Source organism: Homarus americanus, unplaced genomic scaffold (genome assembly GCF_018991925.1).
Source record: "Homarus americanus isolate GMGI-L3 unplaced genomic scaffold, GMGI_Hamer_2.0 scaffold55916, whole genome shotgun sequence".
Taxonomy (NCBI): Eukaryota; Metazoa; Arthropoda; class Malacostraca; order Decapoda; family Nephropidae; genus Homarus; species Homarus americanus.
Window position 1 is genome coordinate 1 of NW_024757697.1, and position 24,106 is coordinate 24,106.

Sequence of the window (24,106 nt, forward strand, 5' to 3'; positions counted from 1 at the left end):
TGATGATATCACGTGCTGTACTTGTTTGTATAGACTTTCTCAAGAGCGAACTTTATCCATCTAATGCTTTGGGAATTTACCGGTACGTGCAGTATAATAATAATTAATTAATTATTCTCCAACTGTTTATATAATATGTATTTTTATCTGTCCTATACGTATTTTTTATTTTTTTTTTTTTAAACAGGTTTGCTGAGGCCCATAATTTAGTAAGGTTGCTGCATTCTTCCCGGGACTTCATTTTCTCCAATTTCGTAGAAGTGACAATGGAGCAAGAATTTCTTGAGATTCCGAAAGAATTCTGCTGTATTTTTTGGATTCAGAGTATCTTCATATTGACTCTGAGTTTCAGGTAAATATTAGATATTTTTCTTTTTATTTAATATTTATTTATCAATTTCAAAAATCTTTTTTTTTTTTGAGGGGGGGTATTGCAGCTCACTTTCTTTTTCTTTTGTTATATTGCAGGTATTCTCTGCTGCCATCAGTTGGATTACACAGGAAATAACTGATAGACTTTGTTGGATTCTTGACATTTTAAAACGAGTGAAATTATCTTTAATTTCAAGTAAACTAATAGAAAAATCAATTGATGAGTGCTCTGACATCAGATTGAAAGTTAACCTTAAACAGCAGATAAACTTGGCTAAAAAGGAAGCCTCCTTTTATGTCCAGCCAAGAATTTGTACTAGAAAGAAAATTTATGTCATAGGTGGATCAAAGAACGAACTCATTAGATTATGGAATAGATCAGAGGAATATATGTTTAAAAGTGTCGAATGTTTTGATACCTTTAGGAAGGAATGGCAGAAAGTTTGCCCCATGAAAAATATAAGAATTTGGCCAGAAATAGCAGTCTTACGTGGACAAATTTTCGTTGTTGGAGGGGTTGGAGAGGAGATACCCTCTCCGATTTTGGCGGTTGGCGAAGTTTATAATCCACAGGAAGATAATTGGACTGGGATATCTTCTATGGTTACCCCACGATGTGATTTTGGATTATGCGCTCATGGAGATTACCTTTATGCCTTCGGTGGTTGGACGGGATCGGTCGTCGAAAAAAGTATTGAAAGATATGACCCTATTACAGATGAGTGGAGATTATTAGAATCAAATATGCCAGAAGCTAGAAAAAAGTAAGTACAATTGTAATGTTAAAAATCAACCATTTTCAAATTAGATTTACTGACTGATAGTAACTGATAATGAGAAAATGTAGCAGTAGCCTGTACTGTTTTTTTTTCTTTTTCTCCTTTTCTTTTCTTTTACAGGATGGGAATAGTAGAACATCGAGGTCTTATTTACATTATTGGTGGATATACGTACACTTACAATCCCCTGCATGATCTTCTCTCATACAATCCTGTGACTGGGGAGTGGAAGAATCTAGCACCAATGCTAGGTCCACCATCTAAGACGATAGGCGTTGCAGTTTTAGATAACTTTTTGTACGTAGTAGGTGATAATAATGGGAAAAAATCAATGGAAAGATATTCTTTTGAACAGGTAAGATTATGAGATTATATACGATAAAGTTTGAATTTTCAATTTATAATACTTAGTGAAAAGGGATAAAAATTTTATGACCTCCCTCCCTTCCTTTTACCTTTTTTCTTTTACTTTCTCACAGAACAAATGGTTTAAGTGTTCATCAATGTATTTCGGTCATAGCCCAGCAGTTGTTGCTACAAAGATTGCTCTAGTTACAATTGTAATGTCAACCATTTTCAAATTAGATTTACTGACTGATAGTAACTGATAATGAGAAAATGTAGCAGTAGCCTGTACTGTTTTTTTTTCTTTTTCTCCTTTTCTTTTCTTTTACAGGATGGGAATAGTAGAACATCGAGGTCTTATTTACATTATTGGTGGATATACGTACACTTACAATCCCCTGCATGATCTTCTCTCATACAATCCTGTGACTGGGGAGTGGAAGAATCTAGCACCAATGCTAGGTCCACCATCTAAGACGATAGGCGTTGCAGTTTTAGATAACTTTTTGTACGTAGTAGGTGATAATAATGGGAAAAAATCAATGGAAAGATATTCTTTTGAACAGGTAAGATTATGAGATTATATACGATAAAGTTTGAATTTTCAATTTATAATACTTAGTGAAAAGGGATAAAAATTTTATGACCTCCCTCCCTTCCTTTTACCTTTTTTCTTTTACTTTCTCACAGAACAAATGGTTTAAGTGTTCATCAATGTATTTCGGTCATAGCCCAGCAGTTGTTGCTACAAATTCTCTGTTATATGTCATAGGCGGTGACTACAGTAGAAATTATAATAGCCTGGTAAGGAAGAATGAAAAGAATGCTTAATGAAAAATGATAATATTTATTAATAATCTTTATAATCCAAAGTTTTAACCTCAAACTATTTTTTTTTCTTTTTAGATATCTGTCGCTAATGTGGAGTATTTCGACCCTAAGAATAATAGGTGGATAAACTGTACATCACTCCCTGAGGGTCGGTCTGATGCTAGAGCAGTTTCAATTTGACAATCTTATCTGAACTACCTACTGATGTAGAAATATTATCAGCTGATGGATCAGTTGTGAAGGTGAGCGAGAAATATATTTTTTGCATACAATCACATCAGCTGCCTCACTTATGGGAAGACTGCCACAACCATCCCAGAGACAAATAAAAAAAAATCTGATGTGCCCTTACACTTCCTCACTCTCCCTTACACCCCCTCACTCTCCCCTCCTTCTAGTCACAGCCCAGCCGGCATTTGATATTATTAACATAAAATGAACCGGAAACTTGATATCTCTTCTCTCCCAAGCTCAAGATCAAGAATATCCCACGAGAAACTTTAAAGTCTCTTCATCCTCCTCTCATCTCTCTTCAACACACACACTTAAAATAAAAAAATAAAATACTTCTGTTGCTGGCTGTAGTTTATAGTTGTTACTGTTTGAAGAAGCAACAGAAGAATCACCACCACAACCACCACCACTACCACCACCACCACCACCATCACCACGGGTATTACCAGATATCACCACACCACCACTAAAAACAAAACTGACAACTGGTTAGTATTACATTAGTATCTGAAGATGGCGGCTGCACGTGTGGAGATCTCTCATTACGAGGAGGAGGAGGAGGAGGAGTGTAAATCTTATCCTAACTACCTGCAAGACTGCATACATTTCCTCTGGCAGTTACAACAGTTATGTGATGTAGAAATATTATTAGCTGATGGATCAATTATGAAGGTGAGTGAGTGATATATCTTTCTCTGCCCTCCATCACCCAAATCTTAAAAAACAAAAACTGATGGATTACATTTTATTTCACAGGCTCACCGTGGAATACTGTCAGGAGGAAGCGATTATTTTAAGACAATGTTTACGTGTGGATTTGCTGAGAAAACAACACAGTCAATAGAAATGAAGTCTATGAAACCCAATATATTACAACTGCTCGTCCACTTCATATATACTGGTAAGGGGAAACATTTTAAGTTTTCATAATGCTGCTATACTTATATTTAAATTAAAACGAAATACATTATGAATAAAAAACTTTTTTTTAATACTTTAGGAAAAATGAAGATAACAGTGGAAAATGCACAGGAGTTAATTGCGGCTGCGAACATGCTGATGATGTCCCGTGCTGTACGGTTTTGTACAGACTTTCTTAAGAGTGAACTTCATTCATCTAATGCTATGGGAATTTACCGGTATGTGCAGTATAATAATTAATTATTTTCAAACTATTTATATAATACGACGTAACTAATTCCATATTGTTTTTTTTTTAAACAGGTTTGCTAAGGCCCATTATTTAGTAAGGTTGCTGCATTCTTCGCGGGATTTCATCTTTTCCAATTTCGTAGAAGTGACAATGGAGGAAGAATTTCTTGAGATTCCGAAAGAAATTCTACTGTATTTTCTTGAGTCAGAGTATCTTCATATTGACTCTGAGTTTCAGGTAAAATAATTTTTTTTATTTAATATTACAAACTTTCAACTGACTTTATATAATAAAGTTTTAATCCCCAACTATCAAAATTAACTTTCTCTATTATTTATTGCAGGTATTCTCTGCTGCTATTAGATGGATTACACGAAGAACTAATAGATATGGTTGTTGGTATTTTGACATTTTAAAACGAATGAAATTATCTTTAATTTCAAGTAAACTAATAGAAAAATTAATTAATGAATGCTCCTCTGATATTAGATTTAAGGTTAACCTTAAACAGCAGACAAACTTGGCGGCCAAAAGGGCAGCCTTATATGTCCAGCCAAGAATTTGTACTCGAAAGAAAATTTATGTCATAGGTGGATTAAAGAAAGAAAACTATTACCAAAATAAATTTAAAAAAAGTGTCGAATGTTTTGATATCTTTAGGCAGATATGGCAGAAAGTTTGCCCCATGAAAATTGTGAGAAATTCACCAGGAATAGCAGTCTTACATAGAAAAATTTTCGTTGTTGGAGGGATTGGAAAGGAGAGTCAGATTTTGACGGATGGCGAAGTTTATAATCCACAGGAAGATTATTGGACTGGAATATCTTCTATGGTGATCCCACGGTGTAATTTTGGATTATGCGCTCATGGAGGTTATCTCTATGCCTTCGGTGGTTGGATGGGATCGGTTATGGAAAAAAGTATTGAAAGATATGACCCTATTACAGATGAGTGGAGATTATTAGAGTCAAATATGCCAGAAGGTAGATCCAAGTAAGTACAATAACAATTTTCAAATTGGATTTACTGACTAATAGTATGAACACTGATAATAATGAGAAAATATAACAGTGCCTATACTTTTTTTCTTTTTACAGCATGGGTATAGTAGAACATCAAGGTCTTATTTACATTGTTAGTGGATATATGGACTTTTACAACCCCATGCATGATCTTCTCTCATACAATCCTGTAACTGGGGAGTGGAGAGCACTAGCAGGACGTGCTCCACCTCGCTACAACTACATGGGTGTTGCAGTTTTGAATAACTTTTTGTATTTAGTGGGTGGCCTTCTTTTTAATGAAGAAGCGGAAAAATCACTAGAAAGATATTCTTTTGAACAGGTAATATGCATGCAATACAATTTGAATTACAGTAGTGAAAAGGGAGTAAAAATTGTATAACTCCCTTCTTTTCTCTTTCCCAAGACAACAATAATGATTTAAGTATATTGAAGAAGAATTTTTGTAATACTGTATGTAGTGTAATGAAAAGAGGGAGTAAAAATTGTATAACCTCCCCTCCCTTCTTTTCCTTCCACAGAACAAATGGTTTAAGTGTTCATCAATGAATTTTGATCGAAGTATCCCAGCAGTTGTTGCCACAAATTCTCTGTTATATGTCATAGGAGGTCACCGTCAAAATAACCTTAATAGATTGGTAAGAAAGGGAGAATGGCAATGGAAGAATGAAATGAATTAATTATATGGAATGAATTATATTACAATTTTAACCTTCTAACTTTTTTTTTAGGTATCTGTCGCTAATGTGGAATATTTCGACCCTAAGAATAATAAGTGGATGAACTGTACATCACTCCCTGAGGGCCGGTCTTATTCTAGAGCAGTCTTAATTTGACTCCCTAAACCTTCCTCAAGACTGATATTATCTTCATATTTAATCCATTTAAAATAAAAAAGGTTTGCTTTCTATCTTTTAATTTAACTTACCTAACATGAAATTTGAAAGTATCCTTATAATTAGTATCTGAAGCTGCATGTGTGGTGGAGCTTTCTCATCACGAGGAGAGGAGGAGGAGGAATGTAAAAGCAGTCACAATTTGGATCAGTTGTGAAGGTGAGTAAGTGATACTTTAGGAAACATCGAGATAACAGTGGAAAACGCACAGGAGTTAATTGCGGCTGCGTAGTAGACTAAAATCAATCAAATTTATCTACTCTTTTTTTGACATTTTGAAACAAGTGACGACTCTTCTCTCTCGGAGTGATTATTAGAGTCAAACTTCTACTGTTGTTAAAAATCATCATTTTCAAATAAATTTATCTGACTGATAGTGTGAATTACTGATAATGAGAAAATTTTGCAGTGGCCTGTACTGTTTTTTTTTTTTACAGAATGGGTATAGTAGAACATCAAGGTCTTATTTACATTGTTGGTGGATATAAGATCACTTTCGACCACCTGCAAAATCGTGATCTTCTCTCATACAATCCTGTGACTGGGGAGTAGAAGAATTTAGCACCAATAATAGGTCCATCTTCTTTACCAATAGGTGTTGTACTTTTGGATAACTTTTTGTACGTAGTAGGTGTAGGTAGTGGTATTCGGATTCGGTGCCTAAAATCAATGGAAAAATATTCTTTTGAACAGGTAAGATTATTTACCAGTGCTTATAAATTCTTATTATTTTGAATTACAATTATGACGAAGAATTGTAAGTAATTATATAACCTCTTCTGTTTCAGAACAAATGGTTTAAGTGTTCATAAATTTTTTGTCGAAATAGCCCAGCAGTTGTTGCCACAAATTCTCTGTTATATGTCATAGGTGACTGTAGAAAAAGTGACATTGAGGTAAAGAAGAGATTGGTAAGGAAGAATAGAATGAAATGGATTAATGATTAATGATGGAAAACTGATATTAATATATACAATGTTTTAAAGGTATCTGTCGCTGTGGAGTATTTTGACCTTAAGAATAACAACAAGAGGAGAAACTGTACACCACTACTTGAGGGTCGGTCTGATGCTAAAGCAGTCACAATTTGACTGACTTTCTTTCTCTTCTCTCTCTCTTCTTGACACTTCCCCAAGCTCAAGAAGCTGAAGAATATCCAACAAAGAAACTTGCAGGTCCTCTTCTTCCTCTTCATCCTCAAACACACACTTAAAATAAAAATAAAAACTTAAATTAATGTATAGTTTTTACTACCTATCCCAGGCTGCTGTAGTTTAGTTTTGCTACTGTTTGGAGGTGAGGACGGAAGCATCACCACCACCACCTCTTACCTCCCCCTCTCTGTTAAAATTACCAGATATCACCACTACCACTATTTACAAAAAACACTGGTGGGTTGTGTGGTTAGTGTTACATTAGTATTTGAGAATGGCGGCGACACGTGTGGATCACAAATTTAATCTATTTAAACTGCTCATAGAATTTATATATACTGGTGAGGATAATTTCGGAACAATCGAGATAACAAAGGAAAACATACAGGAGTTAATTGTGACTGCAAACATGATAGGAATACCCCAGGTTGTACGTATTTGTACAAACTTTCTCAGGAGAGAACTTCATCCATCCAATGCTTTAAGAATTTACAGGTACGTACAGTATAATAATTAATATTATTTTCTTGTTTTGATGTTTTTTATTTGTATATGTACGTATACAATGCAGAATTTGAACTAAATCCCATTTTTTTTCTTTTTGTTGGGGGAACAGGTTTGCTGAGGCCCATAATTTAGTATCGTTGCTGCATTCTTCACGGGACTTCATCTTGACCAATTTCGTGGAAGTGACAAAGGAGCAGGGGGCTTGAAGAGAAACCTTCCTCAAGACTGACATTATCTTCATATTTAATCCATTTAAAATAAAAAAAAGCTTGCTTTCTATCTTTTTAACTTACCTAATATGAAATTTTAAAGTAATAAAGAACTGACCAAAGCTGTCTAACCGGCCAAGATTAGTTAGGATAAGTGTGTAGCTTAAAAAAAAGGTATCCAAAACATTAATTCAAAAGTTTTCTTTGAGCTGCTGTGACACAACTGGTAATAGCTAAGGTTGCTTATCACATACGTTACAGCAAAACTTTGCTTCCTTGTCATGTGACTTATGCTTAACTATAGTGAAAAAGAAGTAAAAAATTGTCATGTAGAGGGAGTATTTTGATCCTAAGGATAACAAATGAAGAAACTGTACACCCCTGAGGAACGGTATGATGAGTAAAAAAGTGTATATTTTTTTGCTTTTTTTTATCCAGGTCTTCTTTAATGGGCCCCAGGGTTAATGGGGCCTCTAATCTTAATGGGCCCTTAGTCTTAATGGGCCCCAGTTTTAATGGACACTCAACTAACTTAACACACAAATATTACATATTAAATTACCCCAACATACTGAAAGAAAGAGGCTGCTGGCTGTAGTTTAGTTTTGTTATTGTTTGAAGAAGCAACGGAAGCACCACCACCACCACCACCACCACCACGGGTATTACCAGATATCACCACACAACTAAAAACAAAACTGACAACTGGTTAGTATTACATTAGTATCTGAAGATGGCGGCTGCACATGTGGAGCTCTCTCATCACAAGGAGAAAGAGGAGCAGGAGAAGGAGGAGGAAGAGGAATGTAAATCTTATCCGAACTACCTGCTAGACTACATACATTTCCTCTGGCAGTCACAAGAATTATGTGATGTAGAAATATTATTAGCTGATGGATCAGTTGTGAAGGTGAGTAAGTGAAACATTTATCTGTAAGTGAAGAAACATTTACCTCCTACCTATATATCTTTCTCTGCCCGCCCTCCATCACTCACTCACCATTTACACACATATAGGGGGAGGGAAACTTAACTACACTGCCCACACTCACCATCCGTTTAGGAGAAGTCAGTGGAACATGGTTAACAAAGTATATCCAGTACAGTAGAAGAAATTTCCCTGTTCCCCCAACTTCCCTTCTTCTCCGACACAAATAAAGAGTTACTTATCCAACTTTCTTCTCACGAGAGAATCAATGTTTCCAAGCAGTGATTTGATTTGGGCGGCTTGCTTCCTAGCAGTGGTTTGATTTGGGCGGCTTGCTTCCTAGCAGTGGTTTAATTTTGTTGTCTGTCCGTCCATAATTCTCTCACTTTTATGTAATCTGATGGGATTACATTTTATTCCACAGGCTCACCGTGTAATACTGTCAGCTGGAAGCAAATATTTTAAGACCATGTTTACGTGTGAATTTGCTGAGAAAACAACACAGTCAATAGAAATGAAGTTCATGAAACCCAATATATTACGACTGCTCGTCGACTTCATATATACTGGTAAGGGAAAATATTTTAAGTTTTCATAGTGCTATGCTGCTATCTATATGTAAAATTTTTATTTTGTTGCAAATGAATAAATGAAATTTTTTTTTTCTTTTTTTGTCAAAAACTTTAGGAAACATCGAGATAACAGTGGAAAATGCACAGGAGTTAATTGCGGCTGCGAACATGTTGATGATATCACGTGCTGTACTTGTTTGTATAGACTTTCTCAAGAGCGAACTTCATCAATCTAATGCTTTGGGAATTTACCGGTACGTGCAGTATAATAATAATAGTTAATTATTTTCCAACTGTTTATATAATATGTATTTTTATCTGTCCTATACATAATTTTTTTTTTTTTTTTTAAAAACAGGTTTGCTGAGGCCCATAATTTAGTAAGGTTGCTGCATTCTTCCCGGGACTTCATCTTCTCCAATTTCGTAGAAGTGACAATGGAGCAAGAATTTCTTGAGATTCCGAAAGAAATTCTGCTGTATTTTTTGGATTCAGAGTATCTTCATATTGACTCTGAGTTTCAGGTAAAATGTAAATATTTTTTTTTTATTTAATATGTACAACTTTCAATTGACTTTTATTTACAAGATTATTAACCCGAATTTATCTTTCTATTATTTATTGCAGGTATTCTCTGCTGCTATCAGATGGATTACACAAGCACAAGATATAAATAATAGATATTGTTGTTGGAATTTTGACATTTTAAAACGACTGAAATTGCCTTTAATTTCAAGTAAACTAATAAAAAAAGCAATTAATGAGTGCTCCGCTGATATTAAATTGAAGGTTAACCTTAAAAAGCAGACAAACTTGGCTAAAAAGGAAGCAGCCTTTTCTGTCCAGCCAAGAATTTGTACTCGAAAGAAAATTTATCTCATAGGTGGATTCATGAAAGAACTCTATATATCAGATGGGTTTACATTTAAAAGTGTCGAATGTTTTGATATCTTTAGGCAGAAATGGCAGAAAGTTTGCCCTATGAAAATTGTGAGAAGTTCACCAGGAATAGCAGTCTTAAATGGGAAAATTTTCGTTGTTGGAGGGAGTGGAGAGGACAGTCAGATTTGGGCAGATGGCGAAGTTTATGATCCACAGGAAGATTATTGGACTGGAATATCTTCTATGGTGATCCCACGGTCTGATTTTGGATTATGCGCTCATGGAGGTTTTCTCTATGCCTTCGGTGGTTGGACGGGATTGGTCATCGAAAAAAGTATTGAAAGATATGACCCTATTGCAGATGAGTGGACATTATTAGAGTCAAATATGCCAGAAGGTAGATCCAAGTAAGTACAATAACAATTTTCAAATTGGATTTACTGACTGATAGTGTGAACTACTGATAATAATGAGAAAATATAAGTGCCTATACTTTTTTTTTTTTTTTTACAGAATGGGTATAGTAGAAAATCAAGGTCTTATTTACATTGTTAGTGGACGTATGGACTCTTATAACCCCTTTCATGAACTTCTCTCATACAATCCTGTAACTGGGGAGTGGAGAGATCTAGCAGCACTGAGTGCTCCACCTCGCTACAACTACATGGGTGTTGCAGTTTTGAATAACTTTTTGTATTTAGTGGGTGGTCTTTTTAATGAAGAAGGGGAAAAATCACTAGAAAGATATTCTTTTGAACAGGTAATGTGCATGCTTATAATTATATACAATACAATTTGAATTATAGTAGTGAAAAGGGAGTAAAAATTGTATAACTCCCTTCTTTTCTCTTTCCAAAGACAATAATAATAATTTAAGTAATATGGGAGAAGAATTTTTGTAATAATGTAGTGTTGTATAACCTCCCTTCTTTTCCTTTCCACAGAACGAATGGTTTAAGTGTTCATCAATGAATTTTTGGCGAAGTATCCCAGCAGTTGTTGCCACAAATTCTCTGTTATATATCATAGGTGGTCATCGTCCCAATGACCACCTTGAACTGGTAAGAAAGGAAGAATGGAAATGGAAGAATGAAATGAATAAATTATATTACAAATTTAACCACCTAACCACCTGTTTTTTTTTCTAAAGGTATCTGTCGCTAATGTGGAGTGTTTCGACCCTAAGACTAATAAGTGGATGAACTGTACATCACTCCCTGAGGGCCGGTCTTATGCTAGAGCAGTCTTACTTTAACTCCCTTCGACATCCCCAATCAAGAAAACTTCCCTCAAGACTGACATTTGTCTCCTCCATATTTAATCCATTTTAAATAAAAAAAAGCTTGTTTCCTATCTTTTTTAACTTACCCTAACATGAAATTTGAAAGTATTCTTATAAAGTATCCTTGTGGATCAATGGTACCATTGTTTAATTTTGTCGAAATATCCCAGCAGTTGTTGCCTGCCACAAATCCTCTGTTATGTCATAGGCGGTTACGGTTATCATAACTTGGTAAGGAAGAATGGAAATAAGAATAAAATATATTAATAATTCCTAAATATTTTTATAATAATCCTTTATAATAAGTTTTAATCTAAAACCTGAGGATAAAAAGTGGAGAAACTGTACATCACTCCCTAAGGAACGGTCTAATGATGCTTTAGTAGTCTCAATTTGACTCGAAACCTTGAGTCTATCCCTCCTCCTAATCACAGCCTATTAACATAAAATGTACCGGGAACTTGATATATTAATGCTAGAGCAGTCTCAATTTACTCTCTTCTCTCTCCCAAGCTGACAACTGGTTAGGTTAGTCTTACATTAGTATCTGAAGATGGCGGCTGCACGTGTGGAGGAGCTCTCTCATCACGAGGAGGAGGAGGAGGAGGAATGTAAATCTTATCCTAACTACCTACTAGACGATATACATTTCCTCTGGCAGTCAGAAAAGTTATGTGATGTAGAAATATTATTAGCTGATGGATCAGTTGTGAAGGTGAGTGAGTGAAACATTTATCTGTGAGTGAAGAAACATTTCTCTGCCTGCCCTCCATCACCCACCCATCATTTACACACCATATCGGGGGAGGGAAACTTAACTACACCGCCCACACTCACCCTCCATTCCTTATTACCGCCCAGGAGAAGTCAGTGGAACATGATTAACAAAGTCTATCCAGTGCAGTGGAAGAAATTTCCCTGCTCTCCCCTAACTTCCTTTCTCCCCCGACACAAATAAAGAGCTGTTTATCCAACTTTCTTCGCACGATAGAATCAATGTTTCCTAGCAGTACTTTGATTTGGGCTTGCTTCCTAGCAGTGGTTTAATTTTGGTTTGCTTCCAGGTAATGGTTTGATTTTGTTGTCCGTCCGTCCATAATTCTCTCACTTTTATGTAACTTCACAAAACCTATGCTATGACAACGACTCTTCACCCAGATTTTTACGTCCCCTTAATGTATGTATAAAGGCAGTATGAACGAACTAACAAATTTTAAAAAATAAACGATGGGGATTACATTTTATTCCACAGGCTCACCGTGTAATACTGTCAGCGGGAAGCGACTATTTTAAGACCATGTTTACGTGTGGATTTGCTGAGAAAACAACACAATCAATAGAAATGAAGTCTATGAAACCCAATATATTAAAACTGCTTATCGACTTCATATATACTGGTAAGGGAAAATATTTTAAGTTTTCATAGTGCTAAGCTGCTATCTATAAGTAAAATTTTTATTTTGTTGCAAATGAAGAAATGAAATATTTTTTTTTTCTTTTTTTGTAAAAATACTTTAGGAAACATCGAGATAACAGTGGGAAACGCACAGGAGTTAATTGTGGCTGCGAACATGCTGTTCATGCCCCGTGCTGTATTTGTTTGTACAGACTTTCTCAAGAGCGAACTTGATCCATCCAATGTTTTGGGAATTTACAGGTAACGAATTTTTATTTTGTTTCTGTTCTGTTTTAATTTGATTGATTCTGATTCGATCTAATCCTATTCTAGAGAGGATATTTTTTTATTTTTTTTATTTTTTTTTTTTTTACAGGTTTGCTCAGGCCCATTATTTAGTAAGCTTGTTGAATGGTTCGCGGGATTTCATCTTCTCCAATTTCGTAGAAGTGACAATGGAGCAAGAGTTTCTTGAGATTCCTAAAGAAACTCTACTATATTTTTTGGATTCTGAGTATCTTCATATTGACTCTGAGTTTCAGGTAAATATTATATATTTTTCTTTTTATTTAATATTTATTTATTGAAAATTTTATTTCGTTTTTCTTTTTTTATTGCAGCTCTCACTTTCTTTTTCTTTTCTTTTGTTATATTGCAGGTATTCTCTGCTGCCATCAGATGGATTACACAAGAAATAACTGATAGACTTTGTTGGATTCTCGATATTTTAAAACGAGTGAAATTGTCTTTAATTTCAAGTAAACTAATAGAAAAAGCAATTAATGAGTGCTCCGCTGATATTAAATTGAAAGTTAACCTTAAACAGCAGATAAACTTGGCTAAAGAGGAAGCCTTCTTTTATGTCCAGCCAAGAATTTGTACTCGAAAGAAAATTTATGTAATAGGTGGATTAAGGAATGTATGGTATAGATTAGGGACGTTTAAAAGTGTAGAATGTTTTGATACCTTTAGGAAGGAATGGCAGAAAGTTTGCCCGATGAAAAAAAAAAGTGAAAGGCCAGAAATAGCAGTCTTACATGGAAAAATTTTCGTTGTTGGAGGGAGGGGTTGGAGAGATAGGAGAGGTAGACCCAGACCCTTTCCGATTTTGGCGGATGGCGAAGTTTATAATCCACAGGAAGATAATTGGACTGGGATATCTTCTATGGTTACCCCACGATGTGATTTTGGATTATGCGCTCATGAAGGTTACCTTTATGCCTTCGGTGGTTGGACGGGATCGGTCGTCGAAAAAAGTATTGAAAGATATGACCCTATTACAGATGAGTGGAGATTATTAAAGTCAAATATGCCAGAAGCTAGAAAAAAGTAAGTACAATTGTAATGTTAAAATTCAACCATTTTCAAATTAGGTTTACTGACTGATAGTAACTGATAATGAGAAAATGTAGCAGTGGCCTGTACTTTTTTTTTTGTCTTTTTCTCCTTTTCTTTTCTTTTACAGAATGGGTATAGTAGAACATCGAGGTCTCATTTACATTATGGGTGGATATACGGACGACACTGACAACGACCTGCGTGATCTTCTCTCATACAATCCTGTGACTGAGGAGTGGAAGAATCTAGCACCAATGCTAGGTGAACCATGTGACACGATAAGTGTTGCAGTTTTGAATAACTTTCTGTACGTAGTAGGTGGTACTGAGTTGGAGGAAATGGAAAGATATTCTTTTGAACAGGTAAGATTATTTACCGTGGAGTGCTTATGAATTATTATTATATTGTAGCCAGCCAGGATGTGAAGAATATTTGTAATACTGTTGGTAAATAATTGTATAACCTCCCTCCCTTCCTTTTACCTTTTTTTCTTTTACTTTCCCACAGAACAAATGGTTTAAGTGTTCATCAATGTATTCCGGTCTAAATTCCCCAGCAATTGTTGCTACAAATTCTCTGTTATATTTCATAGGCGGTGACATTAGAAATGATGATAACACGGTAAGGAAGACTGAAAAGAATGATTAATGAAAACTGATAATATTTATTAATAATCTTTATAATCCAAAGTTTTAACCTAAACTATTTTTTTTTCTTTTTTTTAGCTACTTGTCACTGATGTGAATGTGGAGTATTTCGACCCTAAGAATAATAGGTGGATACACTGTACATCACTTCCTGAGGGTCGGATTGATGCTAGAGCAGTTGCAATTTGACAATCTTATCTGAACTACCTGCTTGATGTAGAAATATCATCAGCTGATGGATCAGTTGCGAGGCCATTTAAAATAAAATAAAAATTAGAAAAATTTTCTATCTTTTTAACTTACCTAACATGAAATTTGAAAATATCCTTATAATTGTTTAATTTCACATTTGCTAACGGCCAAGTTTAGTTAGGATAAGTGTGTAGCTTAAAAAAAGTCTGCCGCAAGGCATCCAAAACATTAATTCAAAAGTTTTCTTTGAGGTGCTGCTGTGACGTAACTGGTGATAGCGAAGGTTGCTTATATTAATTACCCCATCACATACGTTACAGCAAAACTTTGCTTCCTGTGTATGTGTCTTATTAATTCTTATTATTATATACTAAAATTGTCATGTGGAGTATTTTTATCCTAAGGATAACAAATGGAGAAACTGTACACCCCTGAGGAACGGTCTGATGCTAGAGTAAAGAAGTGTATGTTTTTATTTATTTTTTAATCCAGGTCGGTCAAGTTGTTTTCTTTAATGGGCCCCAGGGTTGATGGGGCTCCTAGTCTTAATGGGCCCTTAATCTTAATGGACCCCAGTTTTAATGGGCACTCAAATAACCTAACACACAAATATTACATTTTAAGTCCATTACAAATAATAAACACACGAAATCTTGAGTATATCTCTCCTCTATATTACCAGATATCACCACACAACTAAAAACAAAACTGACAACTGGTTAGTATTACATTAGTATCTGAAGATGGCGGCTGCACATGTGGAGCTCTCTCATCACAAGGAGAAAGAGGAGCAGGAGAAGGAGGAGGAAGAGGAATGTAAATCTTATCCGAACTACCTGCTAGACTACATACATTTCCTCTGGCAGTCACAAGAATTATGTGATGTAGAAATATTATTAGCTGATGGATCAGTTGTGAAGGTGAGTAAGTGAAACATTTATCTGTAAGTGAAGAAACATTTACTCCTACCTACATATCTTTCTCTGCCTGCCCTCCATCACTCACCCACCATTTACACACATATAGGGGGAGGGAAACTTAACTACACTGCCCACACTCACCATCCGTTTAGGAGAAGTCAGTGGAACATGGTTAACAAAGTATATCCAGTACAGTAGAAGAAATTTCCCTGTTCCCCCAACTTCCCTTCTTCTCCGACACAAATAAAGAGTTACTTATCCAACTTTCTTCTCACGAGAGAATCAATGTTTCCAAGCAGTGATTTGATTTGGGCGGCTTGCTTCCTAGCAGTGGTTTGATTTGGGCGGCTTGCTTCCTAGCAGTGGTTTAATTTTGTTGTCTGTCCGTCCATAATTCTCTCACTTTTATGTAATCTGATTGCTCCGCTGATATTAAATTGAAGGTTAACCTTAAAAAGCAGACAAACTTGGCTAAAAAGGAAGCAGCCTTTTCTGTCCAGCCAAGAATTTGTCTTAGAAAGAAAATTTATGTTATAGGTGGATGGAAACTATCAGAGGAGTATAGTTTAAAAAGTGTCGAATGTTTTGATATCTTTAGGCAGAAATGGCAGAAAGTTTGCCCTATGAAAATTGTGAGAAGTTCACCTGGAATAGCAGTCTTACATGGGAAAATTTTCGTTGTTGGAGGGAGTGGAGAGGACAGTCAGATTTGGGCAGATGGCGAAGTTTATGATCCACAGGAAGATTATTGGACTGGAATATCTTCTATGGTGATCCCACGGTCTGATTTTGGATTATGCGCTCATGGAGGTTTTCTCTATGCCTTCGGTGGTTGGACGGGATTGGTCATCGAAAAAAGTATTGAAAGATATGACCCTATTGCAGATGAGTGGACATTATTAGAGTCAAATATGCCAGAAGGTAGATCCAAGTAAGTACAATAACAATTTTCAAATTGGATTTACTGACTGATAGTGTGAACTACTGATAATAATGGGAAAATATAAGTGCCTATACTTTTTTTTTTTTTTTTACAGAATGGGTATCACTCCCTAAGGAACGGTCTAATGATGCTTTAGTAGTCTCAATTTGACTCGAAACCTTGAGTCTATCCCTCCTCCTAATCACAGCCTATTAACATAAAATGTACCGGGAACTTGATATATTAATGCTAGAGCAGTCTCAATTTACTCTCTTCTCTCTCCCAAGCTGACAACTGGTTAGGTTAGTCTTACATTAGTATCTGAAGATGGCGGCTGCACGTGTGGAGGAGCTCTCTCATCACGAGGAGGAGGAGGAGGAGGAATGTAAATCTTATCCTAACTACCTACTAGACGATATACATTTCCTCTGGCAGTCAGAAAAGTTATGTGATGTAGAAATATTATTAGCTGATGGATCAGTTGTGAAGGTGAGTGAGTGAAACATTTATCTGTGAGTGAAGAAACATTTCTCTGCCTGCCCTCCATCACCCACCCATCATTTACACACCATATCGGGGGAGGGAAACTTAACTACACCGCCCACACTCACCCTCCATTCCTTATTACCGCCCAGGAGAAGTCAGTGGAACATGATTAACAAAGTCTATCCAGTGCAGTGGAAGAAATTTCCCTGCTCTCCCCTAACTTCCTTTCTCCCCCGACACAAATAAAGAGCTGTTTATCCAACTTTCTTCGCACGATAGAATCAATGTTTCCTAGCAGTACTTTGATTTGGGCTTGCTTCCTAGCAGTGGTTTAATTTTGGTTTGCTTCCAGGTAATGGTTTGATTTTGTTGTCCGTCCGTCCATAATTCTCTCACTTTTATGTAACTTCACAAAACCTATGCTATGACAACGACTCTTCACCCAGATTTTTACGTCCCCTTAATGTATGTATAAAGGCAGTATGAACGAACTAACAAATTTTAAAAAATGAACCATGGAGATTACATTTTATTCCACAGGCTCACCGTGTAATACTGTCAGCGGGAAGTGACTATTTTAAAACCATGTTTACGTGTGGATTTGCTGAGAAAACAACACAATCAATAGAAATGAAGTCTATGAAACCCAATATATTAAAACTGCTTATCGACTTCATATATACTGGTAAGGGAAAATATTTTAAGTTTTCATAGTGCTAAGCTGCTATCTATAAGTAAAATTTTTATTTTGTTGCAAATGAAGAAATGAAATATTTTTTTTTTCTTTTTTTGTAAAAATACTTTAGGAAACATCGAGATAACAGTGGGAAACGCACAGGAGTTAATTGTGGCTGCGAACATGCTGTTCATGCCCCGTGCTGTATTTGTTTGTACAGACTTTCTCAAGAGCGAACTTGATCCATCCAATGTTTTGGGAATTTACAGGTAACGAATTTTTATTTTGTTTCTGTTCTGTTTTAATTTGATTGATTCTGATTCGATCTAATCCTATTCTAGAGAGGATATTTTTTTATTTTTTTTATTTTTTTTTTTTTTACAGGTTTGCTCAGGCCCATTATTTAGTAAGCTTGTTGAATGGTTCGCGGGATTTCATCTTCTCCAATTTCGTAGAAGTGACAATGGAGCAAGAGTTTCTTGAGATTCCTAAAGAAACTCTACTATATTTTTTGGATTCTGAGTATCTTCATATTGACTCTGAGTTTCAGGTAAATATTATATATTTTTCTTTTTATTTAATATTTATTTATTGAAAATTTTATTTATTTTTTCTTTTTTTATTGCAGCTCTCACTTTCTTTTTCTTTTCTTTTGTTATATTGCAGGTATTCTCTGCTGCCATCAGATGGATTACACAAGAAATAACTGATAGACTTTGTTGGATTCTCGATATTTTAAAACGAGTGAAATTGTCTTTAATTTCAAGTAAACTAATAGAAAAAGCAATTAATGAGTGCTCTGACATCAGATTGAAAGTTAACCTTAAACAGCAGATAAACTTGGCTAAAGAGGAAGCCTCCTTTTATGTCCAGCCAAGAATTTGTAATCGAAAGAAAATTTATGTCATAGGTGGATCAAGGAAAGAATTCAATATAATATGGAATAGATCAGAGGAATATCTACTTAAAAGTATCGAATGTTTTGATACCTTTAGGCAGAAATGGCAAAAAGTTTGTCCTATGAAAATTGGGAGAATTTCACCAGGAATAGAAGTCTTACATGGAAAAATTTTCGTGGTTGGAGGGGTTGGAGAGATAGACGCTCAGATTTTGGCGGATGGCGAAGTTTATGATCCACAGGAAGATTATTGGACTGGAATATCTTCTATGGTAATCCCACGGTGTGATTTTGGATTATGCGCTTATGGTGGTTATCTCTATGCCTTCGGTGGTTGGACGGATTCAATGGAAATAGGAAAAAATATTGAAAGATATAACCCTATTACAGATGAGTGGAGATTATTAGAGTCAAATATGCCAGAAGCTAGATCCAAGTAAGTACAATAACCAGTACAATAACAATTTTGATTTACTGATAGTGTGAATTACTAATAATAATAATGAGAAAATGTCGCAGTAACCTGTACTGTTTTTTTTCCTTTTTTTTTCTTTTTATAGCATGGGTATAGTAGAACATCGAGGTCTTATTTACATTATTGGTGGATATACGGACACTTACAATCCCCTGCATGATTTTCTCTCATACAATCCTGTAACTGGAGAGTGGAAGAATCTAACATCAATGCAAGGTCCACCGTCTAAGACGATAGGCGTTGCAGTTTTAGATAATTTTTTGTACGTAGTAGGTGATGGTATTCTGGATGAAAATTCAATGAAAAGATATTCTTTTGAGCAGGTAAGATTATTTACCAGTACTTAAAGTTTAATATTGTAACCAGGAAGTGGAAGAATTGTTGTAATACTTTAGGAACAAAGGGAAAAAATTGTATACCCCCCTCCCGCCCCCTTACTCTTGTTTTAACCTTTTTCTTTTACTTTCCCACAGAACCAATGGTTTAAGTGTTCGTCTTCAGAGTATTTGGGTCGAAGTAGCCCAGCAGTTGTTGTCACAAATTCTCTGTTATATGTCATAGGCGGTTACTGGAGTGGTTTGAATGGAATTGGAATGGTAAGGAAAGAAGAATAAAAGAATGATTAATATAAAATGATAAATATTGATAATAATATTTATAACTTTTTTTTTCTTTTTAGATTTCTCTCGCTAATGTGGAGTATTTCGACCCTAAGAATAACAAGTGGATAAGCTGTACACCACTCCCTGAAAGTCGGACTAATGCTATAGCAGTCTTAATTTGACTACTCGAAACTTTGAAAACCTATATACTGATTTCCTCCTCCTCCTCCTTCATTCTCACTCATTCTTATTTTAGTAAATAAAAAGCAAGATATAAAATTGTATTATTCTTTGTAAACTCTACCCAACCTATCCCAACATACTGCCAACTACCTGCTAGGTCACATTGCAAATTAGCCAATCGAGAAAACAAAAATAATAGAGGGTTGTATTATTCTTTGTAAACTCTACCCAACCTATCTCAACATACTGCCAACTACCTGCTAGGTCACATTGCAAATTAGCCAATCGAGAAAACAAAAATAATAGAGAAAACAAAAATACTCAGTTTTTCACATATATTTGCGGTTTTGTATTCTTTGTAAACTCTCCCAACATACTGCCAACTACCTGTTAGGTCACATTGCAAATTAGCCAATCGAGAAAACAAAAATATTCAGTTTTTCACATATATAGGTTTTGCAGTATGTGATAAAAAAACAATGAATAAAATAATTTAAAAGTGTTTATTTGGGTTCGGTTAAAATAATAACAATGTGATTAAATCTTTTCCATTCCATACATTAAAGGAAATTTGAACATTTCATCCGGAATACTTTATTTTTTCATAAAGATCTGCATTCCTCTATGACGCAACAATAACAAAGGGGGGAATGTGATATCGTGTGAAGATTCTAATTCTAGGATAATATGGTCTCCTGTAAGGGTAAGGGTTTTCACAGAGATGTTGTTTTCTTTTCCTTCTCTAATAAGTTGCAGTGTAGATTCCTTCTGGATATTGCAGTCGGAAAGAATGCGACAATCCTCCAACTGCTTACCAGCAAAGATCAATTTCTGCTGGTTTGGGGGGGTGCCTTCCCTATCCTGAATTTTGGCCTTTACATTTTCAATGGTGTCTGAAGGTTCTACTTCTAGGGTAAGCTTTCCTGTAAATTTCACAAAGATCTGCATTCCTCCTCTAAGACGCAATACCAAATGGAGTGTAGATTCCTTCTGGATATTGTAGTCAGAAAGAATGCGACAATCCTCCAACTGCTTACCAGCAAAGATCAATCTCTGCTGGTCTGGGGGGATGCCTTCCTTATCCTGAATTTTTGCCTTTACATTTTCAATGGTGTCTGAAGGTTCTACTTCAAGAGTAATAGTCTTTCCAGTGAGGGTTTTCACGAAGATCTGCATGATGTACTGCAAAGAAAACAATTCATTAGTAAAATTTTAGCCAACAGTATAATTCTTAAATAATCTTAAATTTAAATATCTACAAGATTGTTGAGCATGTTATAGTAGGTAGCAAGGCAACCATTATATATGAAAACACAAGACTACTACATTAATATTTTATACACATATTGTACAGTACATATAAATCTTGGCTTTAACCAAAGTAACTCATACCCCCCACACACACATACAGTATAGAGCAATAACATTTGCAGTCTATCTTCTGTGTAACCTAGCTATGCATATACAAATATAGAATAATAAAATTAAATGCCTAGCATTTATGGGCTTTAGGCAGAAATGGCAGAAAGTTTGCCCAATGAAAATTGAGAGATGTGTAGGGCCAGAAGTAGCAGTCTTACATATAGAAATTGAACCGGCAGACGATGAACTTTATAATCCTGATCCGCTTTGGGAAGATAATTTGATCGGGGTATCTTCTATGGTGCTCCCACGGTGATTTTGGATTATGCGCTCATGGAGGTTATCTCTATGCCTTTGGTGGTTTGACTGTCTTAGGAGTGTGGCTGTAGTTTAGTTTTGTTACTGTTGGAAGAAGCAACGGAAGCACCACCACCACCACCACCACCACCACCACCACCACCACCACCACCACCACTACGGGTATTACCAGATATCACCACACCACTAAAAATAAAACTGACAACTAGTTAGTATTACATTAGTATCTGAAGATGGCGGCTGCACATGTGGAGCTCTCTCATAACGAGGAGGAGAAGGAGGAGGAAGAGGAATGTAAATCTTATCCGAACTACCTACTAGACTACATACATTTCCTCTGGCAGTCACAAGAGTTATGTGATGTAGAAATATTATTAGCTGATGGATCAGTTGTGAAGGTGAGTGAGTGAAACATTTACCTGTATTTATCTCCTACACTTTCTTCTCTGCCTGCCCTCCATCACCCACCTTTTATACCCATATCGAAGTACACCGTCCACACTCTACCCGCCGCCGCCCTAACTGCCCAGGAGTCTAGGACCAAGGAATAGTGGAAGAAATCTCCTAACTTCTCTGAATGCTTCCTAGAAGTGGTTTAATTTTTGGTTTGCTTCCTAGCAGTGGTTTGATTTTGGCTTGCTTCCTAGCAGTGGTTTTATTTTGGCTTCCTATTGTTCGACCAGTCTACATCTATAGGTACCTCACCGCACTGTTATTATGGCCTCTCTCATTTTACATCCTCCACTTGCCCCATGACCTCCTCCTATAGGTCCCAGGCCGTTACCAACACTTTTTCCTTCCCACAAAATATCCCTCCTCCCAGTCCTCCTCCAAGTCATAGGCCTGGTATTTGACGACATATTAATGTCACGTCAATCTTTATCATAACCAGGAACTCCCCCCCCCCCTACCACCTACAAATTCAATCCATCTCTCATTTTTATTTAAACTTGACAAAACCTATGTTATGACGACGACCCTTCACCTAGACTTTTACGCCCCCTTAACGTACCCACCCCAATCAATAAACTAGCCCCCCTCGGGGACAAATATAAAAAAAAAAAAAAACTGATGGAGATTACATTTTATTCCACAGGCTCACCGTGTAATACTCTCGGCGGGAAGCAAATATTTTAAGACCATGTTTACTGGTGGATTAGCTGAAAAAACAACACAGTCAATAGAAATGAAGTTTATGAAACCCAATATATTAAAACTGCTCATCGAGTTCATATATACTGGTAAGGGAAAACATTTTAAGTTTTCATATTGCTATGCTATATGTAAAACAAAAAGAAATAATTATAAAATTTATTTTTGTTTTTTAAATACTTTAGGAAACATCAAGATAATAGTGGAAAACGCACAGGAGTTAATTGCGGCTGCAAACATGCTGATAATGTCCCGTGCTGTACTTGTTTGTACAGATTTTCTCAAGAGGGAACTTCATCCATCTAATGCTTTAGGAATTTACCGGTACGTACAGTATAATAATTAATTATTTTCAAACTATTTATATAATATGTATTTTTATCTGCACCTATACGTAACTAATTCCATATTTATTTTATTTTAAAAAACAGGTTTGCTGAGGCCCATAATTTAGTAAGGTTGCTGCATTCTTCCCGGGATTTCATCTTCTCCAATTTCGTAGAAGTGACAATGGAGCAAGAATTTCTTGAGATTCCGAAAGAAATTCTGCTGTATTTTTTGGATTCAGAGTATCTTCATATTGACTCTGAGTTTCAGGTAAAATATAAATATTTTTTTTTATTTAATATGTACGTACAACTTTCAATTGACTTTTACAAAAATTTGAACTCTAATTTATCTTTCTTTATTATTTATTGCAGGTATTCTCTGCTGCCATCAGATGGATTACACAAGCACAAGATATAAATAATAGATATTGTTGTTGGAATTTTGACATTTTAAAACGACTGAAATTGTCTTTAATTCCAAGTAAACTAATAGAAAAATCAATTAGTGAGTGCTCCGCTGATATCAGATTGAAGGTTAACCTTAAACAGCACACAAACTTGGCCAAAAGGGAAGCCTCGTATGTCCAGCCAAGAATTTCTACACGAAAGAAAATTTATGTCTTAGGTGGACAAAAGAGAGAAATCTGTGTCCCCTTTCGAAGAACAGATCTGTTTACATATAAAAGTGTCGAATGTTTTGATATCTTTAAGCAGAAATGGCATAAAGTTTGCCCCATGAAAATTGAGAGATGTGGGCCAGGAATAGCAGTCTTACATGGGAAAATTTTCGTTGTTGGAGGGGAGATAGAAATAAAAAAACGGGGACATGATAATCAGATTTTGGCAAATGGTGATGTTTATGATCCTCAGAAAGATAATTGGACCGGGATATCTTCTATGATGCTCCCACGGTGTGATTTTGGATTATGCGCTCATGGAGGTTATCTCTATGCCTTTGGTGGTTTGACTATCTTTAATCGTTGGACGGGATCGACCGATGCGGTCATATCCCAAACGATTGAAAGATATAACCCTATTGCAGAT

General features: G+C 35.7%; 2 protein-coding genes across 2 annotated transcripts; one reads left to right on the top strand and one right to left on the bottom strand.

The window, feature by feature from the left end:
• Nucleotides 1-1,116: 1,116 nt before the first annotated feature.
• LOC121857616 (kelch-like protein 2) lies at nucleotides 1,117-19,730 on the top strand. Its single transcript, XM_042353678.1, has 6 exons — nucleotides 1,117-1,136; nucleotides 1,272-1,448; nucleotides 1,828-2,004; nucleotides 4,854-4,988; nucleotides 14,028-14,262; nucleotides 19,590-19,730. Exons 1-6 carry the CDS (start codon nucleotides 1,117-1,119, stop codon nucleotides 19,728-19,730), a joined length of 885 nt encoding a protein of 294 aa, XP_042209612.1.
• Nucleotides 19,731-20,385: 655 nt separating this feature from the next.
• LOC121857617 (polyubiquitin-like) lies at nucleotides 20,386-21,578 on the bottom strand. Its single transcript, XM_042353679.1, has one exon. It carries the CDS (start codon nucleotides 21,075-21,077, stop codon nucleotides 20,496-20,498), a length of 582 nt encoding a protein of 193 aa, XP_042209613.1. The 5' UTR covers nucleotides 21,078-21,578; the 3' UTR covers nucleotides 20,386-20,495.
• Nucleotides 21,579-24,106: the final 2,528 nt, after the last annotated feature.